The sequence below is a fragment of the Ochotona curzoniae genome, unplaced genomic scaffold, assembly GCF_017591425.1.
Source record: "Ochotona curzoniae isolate NIBS_2020 unplaced genomic scaffold, NIBS_Ocur_1.0 contig_832, whole genome shotgun sequence".
NCBI lineage: Eukaryota > Metazoa > Chordata > Mammalia > Lagomorpha > Ochotonidae > Ochotona > Ochotona curzoniae.
This window is the reverse complement of record NW_024466580.1, coordinates 8,073,661-8,087,008: the sequence shown is the minus strand read 5'-3', so window position 1 is coordinate 8,087,008 and position 13,348 is coordinate 8,073,661. Positions and strand designations below refer to the sequence as shown.

Genomic DNA, 13,348 nt, shown 5'->3' with positions numbered 1-13,348 from the left:
AGGGTCGGACCGCCCTAGTACAGCACCGGTAACAGCGTCCTGACTTTGTTCCGATCCTGCCAGCTTTTCTTTGCTTGGCAACCCTAGGGGAGCTCCTGCAGCGAGCGTGGAGGCAGAGGAGGATATGTGAGCCCCTGCGGGAGCACCGATTAAACCCCAGGAAGACACCAGAGCTCAGGCTGTCCCTGCCTTTCAGGAGAAATGTCCCTGCTAGTGTTTCCCTGGGACTGGGGAATTCTTACCTTAAGAAACCTCTTCAGATCTCAGCTGGGAAACTGCTGGAATGTCTAAAGTGACAGCACCTTGGCATCCCTCCCCTTACCCACCCCTCACTCCACCAAGGAGGATGCTGGGGATGCTGGAGGGCAGGGGTCCGTGAGTGTAAGTGAGCTGGCCCCGGTTGGTGGCCGCAGACAAGGGCAGGGGCGGGCAGGGAGGGCCGGCTCCCCAGCGGGCAGCGGGGGCCTGGCGGCTGAGCCGAGTGTCAGACAGCGGCGGCTCGGCAGGGAAAGGCTGCAGCCGCGTTGCCATGGATATACGGAGGCGCGATCAGATGCTGTTATTTTTAGTCCTGCGGTGCCAATTTATTGGTGGCGTCCTGGGGACACACAGGAAAGGCAGGAGGGCTTCAAGTCAGGCTTCTTGCCTGAGACAGACAGGTGCCCCAAGGCCTGGTGGATGCCTCGCCCTTGGGCTGCCACACCTGGTGGGAGGTACAGCAGAGGAGAAAGGCTGGGGTGGCATCCACTGCTGGTCTTGCACAGGCTGTTGTGGGCAGCTTTGCCAGGGGAGATGAGGCCGGAAGGGATCCTTGTGAGACTAGGGAGGGGGACCCTGCTAGGGCCCATAGTGGGCCAGGATCTGGAGGGCCCCCCAGACAGGGCTGAGGGCTGAGCTGAGGTGAGCTGCGGTGGTTGGGGATCGCTCATCCTCTCCGAGCTGCAGCTGTAGTCTCTTTGGGGGTGGATTTCTGTCCTGGCGCTGCAGCCTTCTTAGGTCAGCTGCCACCAAGATGGCTTCACCCATGCCACTGTAGGGGACTGTCCTGCCTCTCAGTGTTTCCTGGAGCAGTCAGCTGTCAGCCCCCAAGAGAACCCCCTCCTGCCGCAGTCAGCTTTATGACCTGTGATGGGATGTGTTTCCTGCCCTCGAGGGAACCTGCACTCCGGGTCTCATGTGGATGGTGACAGGTGTCCCCCAGTGTGTGGCTTCATGCATCCACCCATGGCTGCTGTCACCGTGGGTATTCGCAGGGTACGTATGCGGCCTGTGTTGGTCACCCAGTGCCTTGGGCCCTTTTCTCCAGGCCAGGATGAGATTGTTTGGCTACCATTTCATGGGGGACAAGGAAGGAAGGAGGTGACCTGCAAGCGAGGCAGGCCTTTGTCCTTGCCAACCTAGGCCTGATGGGGCCTCTGAGAGGTGGCCATAACTGTCGCTGGCCCAGAGTTGAAGGTGGCCACAAGGCCCAGGAACGATGACAGCTCCCTTGGTCCTCTCCCAGCCTCCCCCAGCTCTGGCTCCCGCCGTGGGGGCCTCACCGTTGACAGTTAGTGTCACTTCACGCTCCCCAGCTCCCACGCGGGGCACCACCGCCCGACACACGTATTTCCCTGCGTCCTCCTGGCGGACAGACTTGAGGGTCAGGGTCTTTTCATTGCTCAGGACCTAGGAGAACAGAGAGGGTTAGCAGCAAAGATGCATGGATGGCTCACCCTACCTAGGAGCCGGAGGGTTGAGGGGCAGCCACTGCAGTCAAGGCCAAGACAGGGAAAGGGTGCCTGGTGCACAGTTAGGTCACGGCCTGTACCACTTGGACCAGCGCCTGGGTCCAGCCCCTGATCCAGCATGGACGATGGGCTCCTGCCATCAACTTCACAGACCCGGGTGGAGCTCCAGGCTCCCGGCTTCAGCCTGGCTCAGCCCTGGCTGTTGTGGGTACTTGGGGAATGGCCCAGTAGATGGAAGATTCCTGTCTGCCTCTCTGATTCTCTGGCTTTGACAAAAGGAAAAGTGGGCAGCAGAAGGTCGGATGCAGAATGTGCCCTGTGGGCTGCACAGGGGTTCTGCCCCAGCTTTGGGGGGTGCTGAAGTCCCCAGAGGCCAGCCTCCCCAGCCTGGCCGTGGCAAGGCCGTGGAAGGGCAGGTGCTTCCCGTTTGCCCACAGGATGCCATGAGCTTCAGACTCACCACACCAGAGCCGCGCTTCATCCAGACGATGGTTAGGGATGGGTTGCCGGTCCAGGCGCAGCTGAAGACAGCATCCGAGCCAAGGTCCACGAGCAGAGACTGGGGTTCCGAGGTGATCCGGGGCCCGACTGTGGTGGGGAGGAAAGAGCTCAAGGGGGGCTGGGGAGCTTGGGGCTTCTCCTGGCTCCAGCCTCCCCTGGCTTGAACAGGATGAAGAGAGGCAGCAGGGCACTCATGCCCCCTCCATTGTCTTCATCCCTTCTGCCCAGGTGGGCTGGGATCTGGGTGTAGGGTGTGGGAAGTAAGGAGGGGACCCTGTTCTCCTTAGCCCACGGGGGCGGCAGGCAGCCCCTGCCGTAGGAACAAGGTGCTGGGATCCAGTTTATGCTTGAGTTTGTCCCCAGGGCGCCTCCATCCTCTCTCTTCTGCCCTGGTAGGCTTTGCCAGCATGTGGGCAGGGGGGCTTTTCTGCCCTCAGGACTTGGAGTTAGCAACCCAGCTACCCAACACCCCTGGCTTCGCTCCCCCAGCCTTCCCAGCAGCCTTGGCAAGGAGGCTGTGGGGTATGCTGACGGAAGTAGGGCGCTCGCTGCCTGGGCCCCTCCCTCTGGGCTTCCCACATGCCTCCAACCATGTCCTGTTTTGAAACCTAACCTCTTGTAGGGACTGTGGTGAGGCCACCAGGTGGAGCCCTAGAGATGGACTCGTGAGAACTCTCGAGCAGCAGCTGCCAGCACTCCGACTTCCCTTGTTCAAGCCACCTTGCACGGTTGTGCTGCAGTAGCTGGAGCTAAGACACCGCCTCCCTCGGTCCTGATAGCAACCCCCCAAACACGAGAAACTACACAAGGAAGCCTTCCCTAAGTGGGCAGCATTCTAGACCTCTGACACGGCATGGCTACACAGTACATAATGGGTCCAGCCGTGTTCTGTGCAGCCCTCCACGCAGGCCACACCGTGCCTGCTCACCCAGGGCAGCCTGCCCAGCCCAGAACTCACAATAGACATCCACAGTGCGGCTGAGGTTGGTGCTGCCCAGGGCGTTGGTCACCTCGCAAGACACAGGCTCTGAGAAGTACGTGTAGTCCACAGTGGTCCTGTACACCTCCCCGGATGCCTCCTTGATGATCTGGCCTCGCTTGGCCCACCTGTAATGGGAGGCCCAAGGACTGCTGTGTGGGCCTCGGGTGCCAAGGCTGTGCCCCTGGGAGCCCGGTGTGTCCACCCCACCGGGAGGCGAGCCCTGGTATGAGGCAGCAGGTGTCTCAGGGAGTCCCACCCGGGGACTCTGCAGGAGGTGGCTCGGGTCATGGTGGCACCTCCTGGGTTATGTGGCTTGTCAGTCCATCTGCCCCCAGACAGCTGTGTGCACACACACACACACACTTACACACCCAGAAGGGAGGTGCCGGGAAGCAGGGGTTATAGACAAGGCAGGCAGCTATAGGAGAGGTTTAGTGAGAAGTCCCACTTGCCCTTGTCCTCCCACTCACCTCTGTGTCCTGCCCCCACTGCCAGGCTGGTCCCCCATGGTGCCCTCTTACCTCCTGGAATCTGGACACCCGCCTTTCCTGGGCATGGCTTTCATTTCTGCCCACCCTTTGCCCTCCCACCCTGACCTTGGTCCTCAGGCCACAGCTCTACTGGTCCTGGTTTAGGTGGGCGGCAGGCTTTTCCTCAACCGATCAGTGCTGCCCAGCCTTGGAGGGACCTGGCCGTGAGGTGTGGTCACTGCGCTTGGAGCAGTGCCCAGGTTTGCTGCGGTGTGCAGGCAGCACTGAGGCCCTGCACCGGGGTGTGTGTGTGTGTGTATCTGGGTGCACTCTGTGTGTACATGTGTGAGGGCACACGTGTGTGTGAGCATGAGCATGCGTGAAGGTGAGTACCTGTGTGTATGTGTGTGGAAGAGCGGGATTTTCTTACACACCCATGAGGAGACAGAGTTTTCAGCATTCCCCTGGTTGAGTCATGGGGGTGGGTAACACAAAATCAGAAAATTGGGTGTGGTGTGATGGCTCAGTGACTAAATCCTCACTTTGCAAGTGCCAGGGTGCCATGTGGGCACTGGTTCGTGTCCTAGCTGCTCTATTTCCCTTCCAGCTCCCTGCTTGTGGCCTAGAAAAATGGTGGAGGATGGCCCAAAGTCTTGGGGCCCTGTATTTGCCTGGGAGATCTGGAAGAAGTCTGGGCTCCTGGCTTCAGATCAGATCAGCTCAGCTCCGGCCGTTGCGGCCACTGAGGGAGTGAGCCAGTGGACGGAGAATCTTTGTCTCTCCTTCTCTCTGTAAATCTGCCTTTGCAATAAAAATAAATATTTAAAAATATATCAGAGAATTGCCAGCCAGGTGCCCCAATCAAGTCCAGCCTGTTTGAGGTGTCTGCAGAGCTGGGGTACTTCCTTTTCCCGCCCCGCCCCCGCCACCAAGCCCCTCTCCCTGTAACGACAGCTCCCCGGGCCACTGCTGTCTCCCACCCTGCCCTTCCTTCCCTTCTGGCTCAGCCCAGCTCAGGCGGGACCCCCCAAGAGACAATGGCTTCCCTGCGTCCTATGGAACACCTGGGCTGGCCCCATGTGGTTGGTATCAAGAATTAATATCGGGGAACGATTAAGAACACGATTAATAATAACAATTATGGTTTCACAACAGAAGCAACCATAGCTCACTATAGCTCCCCGAGAGCTTAAGAAGCTTCTCTGCAAACCATTATGAGTTATTCATGAGTTGTTTCCATTTCTAACTTTAATTTAATGACCAGACTTAATAGTCAGGCACAGCCCCCGCCTGAGGCATAGGGATTTGGTTCCAAATACACAGCTGGGGATCTACATCCAGCCCCATGCCTTCCACTTGCTGAAGCTGGAGCTGGCGGAGAGGGCGGGCCAGCGCTGGGGCTTGGGAAGCGATACAGGGATACAGGGAGCCGGCTGGGCCCAAGTGCGCTGCGTGTGATGGGCTAGGGTTGAGGGAGCAGGGGTGCCCCACCGGGAGCCCCTCAGTGGCCAGGAGAACTCGGGGGCTCTCCCTGCAGGCCTGGAAACTTCCTCCTGAACCCGGGCTGCCCTCTCCTGAGCCCGGGCTGCCCTCTCCTGAGCCCGGGCTGCCCTCTCCTCTCTTCTTGAGTGAGCTTGAGAACTCCCCTGGTCTGGCAGGAGGGGGGCCTTCACTGATACCGTTTCCCAGGTGCCTCTGGACACCCCACCTGCCAGCCCCCTGCTGGCACCTGGCTCAGCTTCTGTTTCTCCTCTCTAGTCCTCTGTCACACCAAGGACACGCTCAGAGGGATCCCTTCTAGAGAACCCACTCACAGCACCGCACCCAAGTTTTACCCCTACCCCACCTCACTTCCCCAAAACCCAGAGCCCAGGAGTGAATCCTGTCCCCTCTCTTCCCTCTGGGTCCCTGGCCTCCCCCGCCCCCACCTTGCTGCCAAACAGTTGGCTTATGCTGTTCCCAATCGATGTCTAATTTGGTCTGAACAAATGTAAGAGGATTAATTATTTATGTCACAGAATCAGGAGCCTGCGGGGTTGGCATGTCCCAAGGCCACACAATTGTCCGTGTTCCGCTGTTTGCTGGGGGATGCTGAGAATCCTTCCGAGATAGGAACCCAGAAGCACCTGGTACTATTCCTGGAGCCTCTTCTGCTGGTCTGGACTCCTGTCCCTGGAAAGAGCTGAAGTGCCAGGGCATGCACGCTGCCCACTATGGCCCCTGGTTGGGTGTGGGGCTAGCCAAGGGCAGGAGGGTGGTACAACACGAGAGCCATTGGGATGAGCAAGAGAGAAGAAACAGACAGGTCAAAACTGGTGGGGGAAACTGACCTCCTTAAGGGGTGACATTTGCTGGAGGCTTTTCCTTCAGTTCTTGAGGCAGCATGGAGAAGGAGCAGGGGCACTGAACATAGCCCCGTGAAGGGCTGAGTGGGCGTGCATGGGCTCAGACACCTGCTGCTTCTTCTCTCCCCAGCCTCTGCATTTCTCTCTCTTTCCCAGGTTCCTTCTGCCTTTTTCTGGGGCCCAGAAGGATCCCCCCACCAGGAGTCTCTGGAGACCTGGAGGGAACCCACTGTGGGGCAAGGTGTTTTTAAAGTTACTTGTGGGAGACAAGAGGAACCGGGATAGGCTGTTACTGTGCGCCAGGGCTGACCTTGACTCGTGAGCTTCAGGACAGGCTGGCAAGGAAAGGAGTCCCACAGGACACCTGTGGCCTAGAAGTGGACTTTGTCTTTAGTGTGCACAGTAATTAATTTTGTGGGGTCAAAAAGAAACTCCAGGGGCCTAAGCAAATGTGCTGCTTGTGATGCTGGCATCCCAAATGGGTGTTCGTTCAAGTCCCAGCTGCTTCCCTTCCAATCCAGCTCCCTGTTTGGAAATCAGAGGAAGATGGTCCAAGTGCTTAGGTCCCTGGGAGACATGGCTCCTGATGCCATGGCTTCTGCCTGGTCTAGCTCGGGCCATTGTGGCTATTTGTGGAGTGAACCAGTGGACAGAAGATCTCTCTATCACCTCCTCTCTCTTGCTGTCTCTCTTTCAAATAAGTAATTAAATCTTAAAACAAAAAAAGGAGAAATTCCAAAACGATGGGAAAGTCACAAGTATGGCTTCGGACGTGACGAATTCTTCATCCAAATTCTCCTCCCAGGTCACATGAGTTTCGTCATGATTGGCCCGGGCTGGCTGACACCCTCTCCCTCCTCATGTCTGTTCTGCATTTTGGAGGTGGGTGATCTGGGAATATTTGCTGGGTGTGTGAGTAGGGTGTTAGGCTGTTGTGTGGGGGATGAGCGCTCCTGACTCTCCAGGCCTCAGGTGACCTGGCGCTGGGCAGTGGAGGTAAATGGTGGTTGGAATTTGTGCAGCTGCTCTCTGAGGCCCAGTGGGTTTAAGGGGATGGCTGGGAGGGTGGGGGAGTGGTAGGGGCTGTCTGCCCAGGTGGTCTGTGTTGGAGAGGAGTGGGAAGCAGCTCTGGGAACTGGCATTAGAGGTGTTTTCTGAGCATGTTGTGCCTGCTGTTTAAGGCCCCTGAGCAGGGAGCTGAGGGCAGACAAGGGAGAGAAGCTTGGGCCTGGCAGGTGCAGGGTGGAATTTTCCTTCTGCAGCTTCAGTCACTTCTGATGGAGGCCAGATCCTACACAGACTAGACCTTCCCTGGGCCTCGCCGGGACTCTCAGGGCGTGGAGTCCCCTGCTCAGAAGCAACCCTGCAGAGCGCCTGATCTTCCCTCTGTCTTCAGTTCATGAAATGGTTAAATTGGACAGGGTAAATGGGTTCTCTTCTCATTTTAAAATGCCCTAAGAGATAAAGGCTCAAGTCCCCTGCCTGAGTTTCTGGGCCCTGTGTCGCTTAATTATACACACTGCCAGAAACTACTTGTGTCTAACAGGCTTGCAACTCTGGCCCATTTCCCCGCATTCTGCCTGCTGGGGCCACATGGCCTCTTGTCTTCCCACCTCTCCACTCTCCCCATCCTCCTGCCATCCTAGTCTGGGGCCATTAGCACCCTTGACACTGCTGAGGCTGCAGCTAAGTAACTTGATCCATGACTGCACTGTGGAACCTGGGCGGGAGGAAGGGAATGGAGGCTGTGGAGGGAGGACCTGGGAAGTTCCACGCAGCATCAAGGAGATGAGTAGCTCGAGTCGGCCCTTAAGCACCATCAGGGCCACTCAGTGTCTCAGCATCCAGGCGGGGCAGGAAGGAACCCTTAGGAACAGCCTTGCATGCTTATCCACTGTCAGACACATACAAGGAGCACCTCGTGTCCCGAGCCTTTCTCCCTGTTTTCAGAAGTGCAGGGACATGGAGGGAAGGAGGAGTCCACCTGGCCAGCTGGGGAGTAGACATAGGGAAGGGGGAAGGAGCTATGGAAACCTGCTGGGAGCCACGCACTGTCAGTGGTGCTGAGCTTCTCAAGTGACACCCCATGTGGCAGCGACGTGGTGGAGGTTTGGGTGAGCAGGCAGTGCTCTGTACCCGTGACACTCACCTGTACTGGGTGACAGCCGGGTTGGCCTTGGCAGAGCAATGGAATGTGACCACGTTGTCCTCCAGCACTGGCTGTGGTTCCACGGAAAGGTTAACAAGTGGGGGGTCTGCAAGAGAAGAGATACATTTGCAGACTGCCGTGAGAACAGGGCCGGGAGATCCCTGCAGAGCATGGGAGGAAAGACCAGCGGTCCCAGCACACAGGGACCCTCAGGGCAATCCACTACCCTGGTGCTCCCCAGCACACGGGGCAGGGGCTTCGGGGGGGGGTGCCTGCTCCAGACAGTTGTGCACTGGCATCAAAGCCCCACATGGCTGGCCTGGTGTTGAAGTGCCCCCAGGCACTGCCCAACTTCCAGCAAAACTGTCGTAGGAGAGATGGGGTTGTCAGGGTGGGTGCATGGGCGAGTAGGACCATACAGCTTCAAAACTATGCAAACTTTCTGTCCTTGAGACATCTGTTGGTTATCTCTTTGTGGCAAAGGCTCTGGGGCAACTGTCACATTGAAGGTGGCAGTCCCTCTGACAGGTCCCATCATCTCAGACCTGACTGGCGTCACTTGGCTCCCGAGAGCCTGAGCGGGGCTTAGCTTGTCGTTCATCATGATAGGAAGCCAAGCTCTGAAGTGTTAAATGGTGGAAGGGATAGGAGAGAGAAAGTCAGAGAGAGAGGGAGAAAGACTGGGGATGGAACCAGAGACATGGAGAGAGGTCTGTGCAAGAAAGATCGGGGCAGCAGAAAGCACAGCAAGTGGAGAAGTGGAGATCACAGAGGTGTGTGGGAGAGAGTGGTGGAGAGACAGACATACACACACAGGGCTGAGAAGTGCAGAGCAAGGATAAGCGAGAAGCAGAGAGCAGAGGCTGATGGACACATGGAGGCAGTGCCAGGCAAAGATCTCACAGAGTAGACCCAGCCCGTTAGGGAGCAAGTGGCAGCAAGAGGATGAGGAGTAGAGAAGAGAGAGGAGTGGCAGGTGCTGCTGTGAGGCAGAAAGACGCACACAGAGCCAGAGTCCGACAGAAGAGGCACAGAGCGGATGCCGGCTCTGGGAACAGCCTGGACTTGGTTCAGCGCTGTTGCACACAGGGGCAGCCAGCTCTGGACCGCCTCTGAACACTGGGTCACCTGTGACACTGGGCTCCCTGCTACTCCTGGGGGAGGGGAAGGGACAAACCGGAGGCCCATTCTTCCTTCTCCCCGTGGTGCACAGGTCAGGCTGAAGTGCAACTCCAGGTCAAATTAGGAGGGTGGGGTGGGTGTCCTGGTGTGGGACCCTGTCTGGTGAGCATAGCAAATTGCTGGAAGCCACAGGGGGGTTTTCTAGGGCTCATTTGCAGAAGGTGAGGTGCAGAAGGCAGCCTCTCATAGGAAAATATAGATCCTTTGACACCCTCTGAAGTGGACACAGGTGTGTGTGTGTGTGTGGGGTGGGGGGAATGGTAAGAGTGCAGCCTGCCCAGTCTTGCCCCTGGGTAAGACCCAGGTGAGAAACTCGGAGAGTCACATACACCATCCACAACCATGGGCTGGGCCTACCCTACCTTAGAGAAGCACTCTGGCTACTGGTTGACCATACCCCTGTCCCACGCCTCCTGGGGCTCAGGCTAGGCCCTCCTCTCTGCCCAGTGCTGGGCACAGGGCTGGGCCTGGAAGAAACCCACCAGTACTTCCTAGCCTCCACAGACACTGAGAAACAGCATTGAGCTCTGGGCAGGGAACCACAAATCGGGAAACGGGGAAAGGCTGGAGAATGACCAGAAAAGCGATTCACCTTCTCACCATCCGAGCAGGCCCAGGATGCTGCTCACATGATCAACTTACGAACACCCAACAGGACTTGTCTGTCTCCTCACAGGGGAGCACTGGCCCTCTGCAGCTCCTGGGTCTCTCCCTCACTGCTGCCTGCTGGGCTCAGGCAGGTCTGGATCAGGAGGACAGTCCTTCCATGCAGGGCTGGCTGCTGAGCTGGGCAGCTGTAGGGACCCGGCAGGAGCTGTGCCTTGCTGTGAGCTGGAGGTGTGTGCCCTGGCATATGCTCGGGTTGGTAATCGCCATGTGTACAGCTGGCCCATGTCTTGCTGTTATAAAAGCTAATCCCTGTGTGGAGGACCTCAAACTGACTGTGCCAGGCGAAGGGACTCCAAAACATGGTGCAGAGCTTGGGGGACAAGGGCAGGTATGGTGGCGTGGCGGGTTAGGCTTCCCATATTGGAGTGCCAGTTTGAGTCCAGGTTATTCTGCCTCTAACCCAGCTGCCTGCTCATGGTCCTGGGAGGGAGGGAGATAATGACTCAAGGGTTGAGCCACGTGGGAGACCCAGATGGAATTCCTGGCTCACACCTCTGGCTTAACCAAGCTCCAGTTGTTGCAAACATACTGGGAATAATCAGTGAATGTAAGATAATCTCTCTCCCTTTGCCTTTCAAATAGGTAAATATATAAATCTTAAACAAAAACTCTAGGGGACTGTTCTAGGAGACCCATCCCTCATCGGAGTGTCCTTTGCAAATTGTTGAGCTTTTGGGAGGCACAGTGGCGGAGCACACACCTGTTAAACTGATACTTCTGTTGCCTGATGCTCTTTCACACTCCTGTCACCCTCATGCGACCTCGAGGAGGCCTCTCTCCTGCTCCTTTCTTCCCTTTTTGCAACACTCACATGGTCCATGTTATCCTGAAGGTTCCAAGAGAGTGAGCCCCTGGCCTCTCACACCTGCCAGATCCCCTTGCAGAGCCAACTCTCTCCACGGATGTTGAGGATATGAATTTTCAAGAGTCTGCTGAGCTCCAGAGACATAAATAGTTCATGTCATAGCCAACTATTAAGCATGATTTTAATCCCACTTGTGCTGTCGACTGAATAACATGCAACAGGGCAGCTTTGATGTAGCTGGTGGAGCTAAGATCCCAGGGGACAGATGTTCCAGCTGAGTCAGTTAGAGTCTCCATCAGTAGCCTGTGTGTGCATGAACGTACGTGTGTGTGTGTGTGTGTGTGTGTGTGTGTGTGTGTGTGTGTGTGTGTGCATGCTTGGGGAAGTGTTACATGGAGGAAGGGGTAGGGAAGGAGAAACTTCATGACTCAGTGATTTCCTAGCACATCCATTTGAAGCTTGGCAGCTGGGCCGGGAGTCCAGATGTGGCGAGGCTTCGGGGGCGTTATGCCTTCCCTCCCATTACTCAATCTGGGGGCTTTGTCTTCCGTTGGGTAACATAGAAAGACCAAGAGAAACAAACAACAAATGTGCTTTTGCTGAGTTTGGATGCTTCTCGGTTGACTGAGAAAATGAGCAGGTTTTGCAAAGGCAGCTCTAATCCAGCCCATGGTGTCCGCAGTAAACAGCTGGATGCTCGCTGAATGAGCAAGTGAATACATGGAAGAGGAGCGTGGGGGTGGAGAGGAGGTGTGCTCTGGGGCTGGGTAGGCACAGAGAACTACCCCCCCCCCAGGACAGGGGAGACAGAGGGCCGGGGCAAACGCATGATGAGCCCTCCCCTGCCAGGGAGGGCCATGACACACCTGTGGCATGGCTGGCAGCGGCAGCTTATGGGTATCACCAGGCTGGACAGCGATGACTGACAGTCCTCACTGCAATTTGGGAGGTGAGTGTTATCACCTCCCTGCACAGATGAGGCAACAGAGGCCTGCAGAGGTTAACCAAAAAGGAAGAGCTCCCACCATCAGAAAACAGGGTGCCCAGATTGGATCCTGAACATCGCTCTGGCTTCTGGCCAATGCCTCCCTCCAGGTGTGGCTGAGCTGTGCTTGGAACAAAGCTAGGAAGTGTCTGGAGTCCTGGCAGAGCCTGGGGTCTTCTCTGCATGCAGCTGTGGCCTCGTCACCTGTATACACAGTGAGGGGACACTCCTACTGGGATGCGCCTGGAGCGTGCCTTGGAAGGGCGTCTTGGGCTGGGATTGTGATGACAGCTTTCTTGTGCAGGGAGGGGCTTTCCTGGGCAATAGACCCCATGGGAGCAGAATCAATGCCTCCCCCTACCCTCCAGGACCCAGGCTACTGTCTCAAGGAGCCACTTAAGCTGTGTTTGTTGTTGTTGTTTGTTTTTACATGAGTTTGTATAGTGGGCAGAGAGAGGACAGGAGCCACACGGTGGCCATGAAAAGTGGCTGCGGAGCAGGAGGCTTGCATGTCCTATGTCTCCCACTCTCACTCCTTCTGGATTTGACTTGAGTCTGATTCGTGGTCTGTCCTAGAGCCGGAAGAGGCCTTAGACATTCTTTTATCAAACCAGACAAGGAATTGAAGCTCCTGGTAGCAAAGTGATAACTTTGGCCAATCCAGGCAGAAGCAGGGCCAGGGGAGGGAGGATTAATATAGGATGCTACATTTAATGAGCCTCCTCAGTGCTCCCTCCTCACGCCCCACAGCGTGCAGTCATAGAACCCTCAGGGTGAGCACTTCCTTAAATTCTGCAGCCCATCCTCTCTCCCTTAGCCCTAGTCCTAGCCTTGTTCTCAGTAACTTCCTCCATCTCCCTAGTTCCAGGCTTTCACTGAATGAGAAATCAAAGAAGACTCTTCGGTTCTGTATACGTTGGGGTGAGGGCGGTACATGTGCATGGGGGACAGGGGAGCTTGCTAATGGTCTTCCCCAAGAATTCAGCCATTGTGTATGGGTAGCCAGATCCCACCTGTCTTTACAACCTTTTCTTTTTTCCTCTAGAACCTACACCATGTTAGCCAGGACTCTAGATGGTAGGTGGGAACTTCCACTGTCTGGCTGCCAAGATGGGCTCCCAAAGCCCTCTGGACTCCTGATTTGCAGCTGGAGGCCAGGTCCTAGAGCTGAGGTGAGCTTGGTTTCTTAGGAAATGTTCTTAAATGCACCTACTTGGAGGTGAATGCAATGCTAAGGAGGACATGAAGGACAGCTCCAACCTGGTCATCCCTAGCCTTGTGGTCAAGTGGCTGTGGCAGGGAGGGGACCCAAGGGAAGAGGAGTACTTTGCTGAGTGTGGTACTGGCCAGTAGGGGGAGGCTTCTGAAACCTCCTTATTGAATGTGTCTTTGTTCTCGCCAGCTGCCAGATGCTTAGGGAGACTTTTAGAAGGTCTTTAGGATCTTCTCAGGCTGTGTTTTGGAAGCTCATGCTGGTGAAGCTGTAAATCTTGGTTACAATCAAGTTTTGATTACTATAGCAGTCAAGAC

The 13,348-nt window shown here is 56.4% G+C and overlaps 1 protein-coding gene across 3 annotated transcripts in view; it reads right to left on the bottom strand.

The window, feature by feature from the left end:
• Positions 1 to 13,348, bottom strand: part of KIRREL3 (kirre like nephrin family adhesion molecule 3) — a 538,030-nt gene that overhangs the window by 13,635 nt on the left and 511,047 nt on the right. For all 3 annotated transcript variants that reach the window (XM_040992686.1, XM_040992684.1, XM_040992685.1), the window contains 4 exons: positions 8,178 to 8,283; positions 3,190 to 3,338; positions 2,191 to 2,318; positions 1,542 to 1,668 (listed from right to left, as the gene is read on the bottom strand). In XM_040992686.1, coding sequence (XP_040848620.1) covers positions 1,542 to 1,668; positions 2,191 to 2,318; positions 3,190 to 3,338; positions 8,178 to 8,283 — 510 coding nt within the window. The remainder of the gene's footprint in view (positions 1 to 1,541; positions 1,669 to 2,190; positions 2,319 to 3,189; positions 3,339 to 8,177; positions 8,284 to 13,348) is intronic.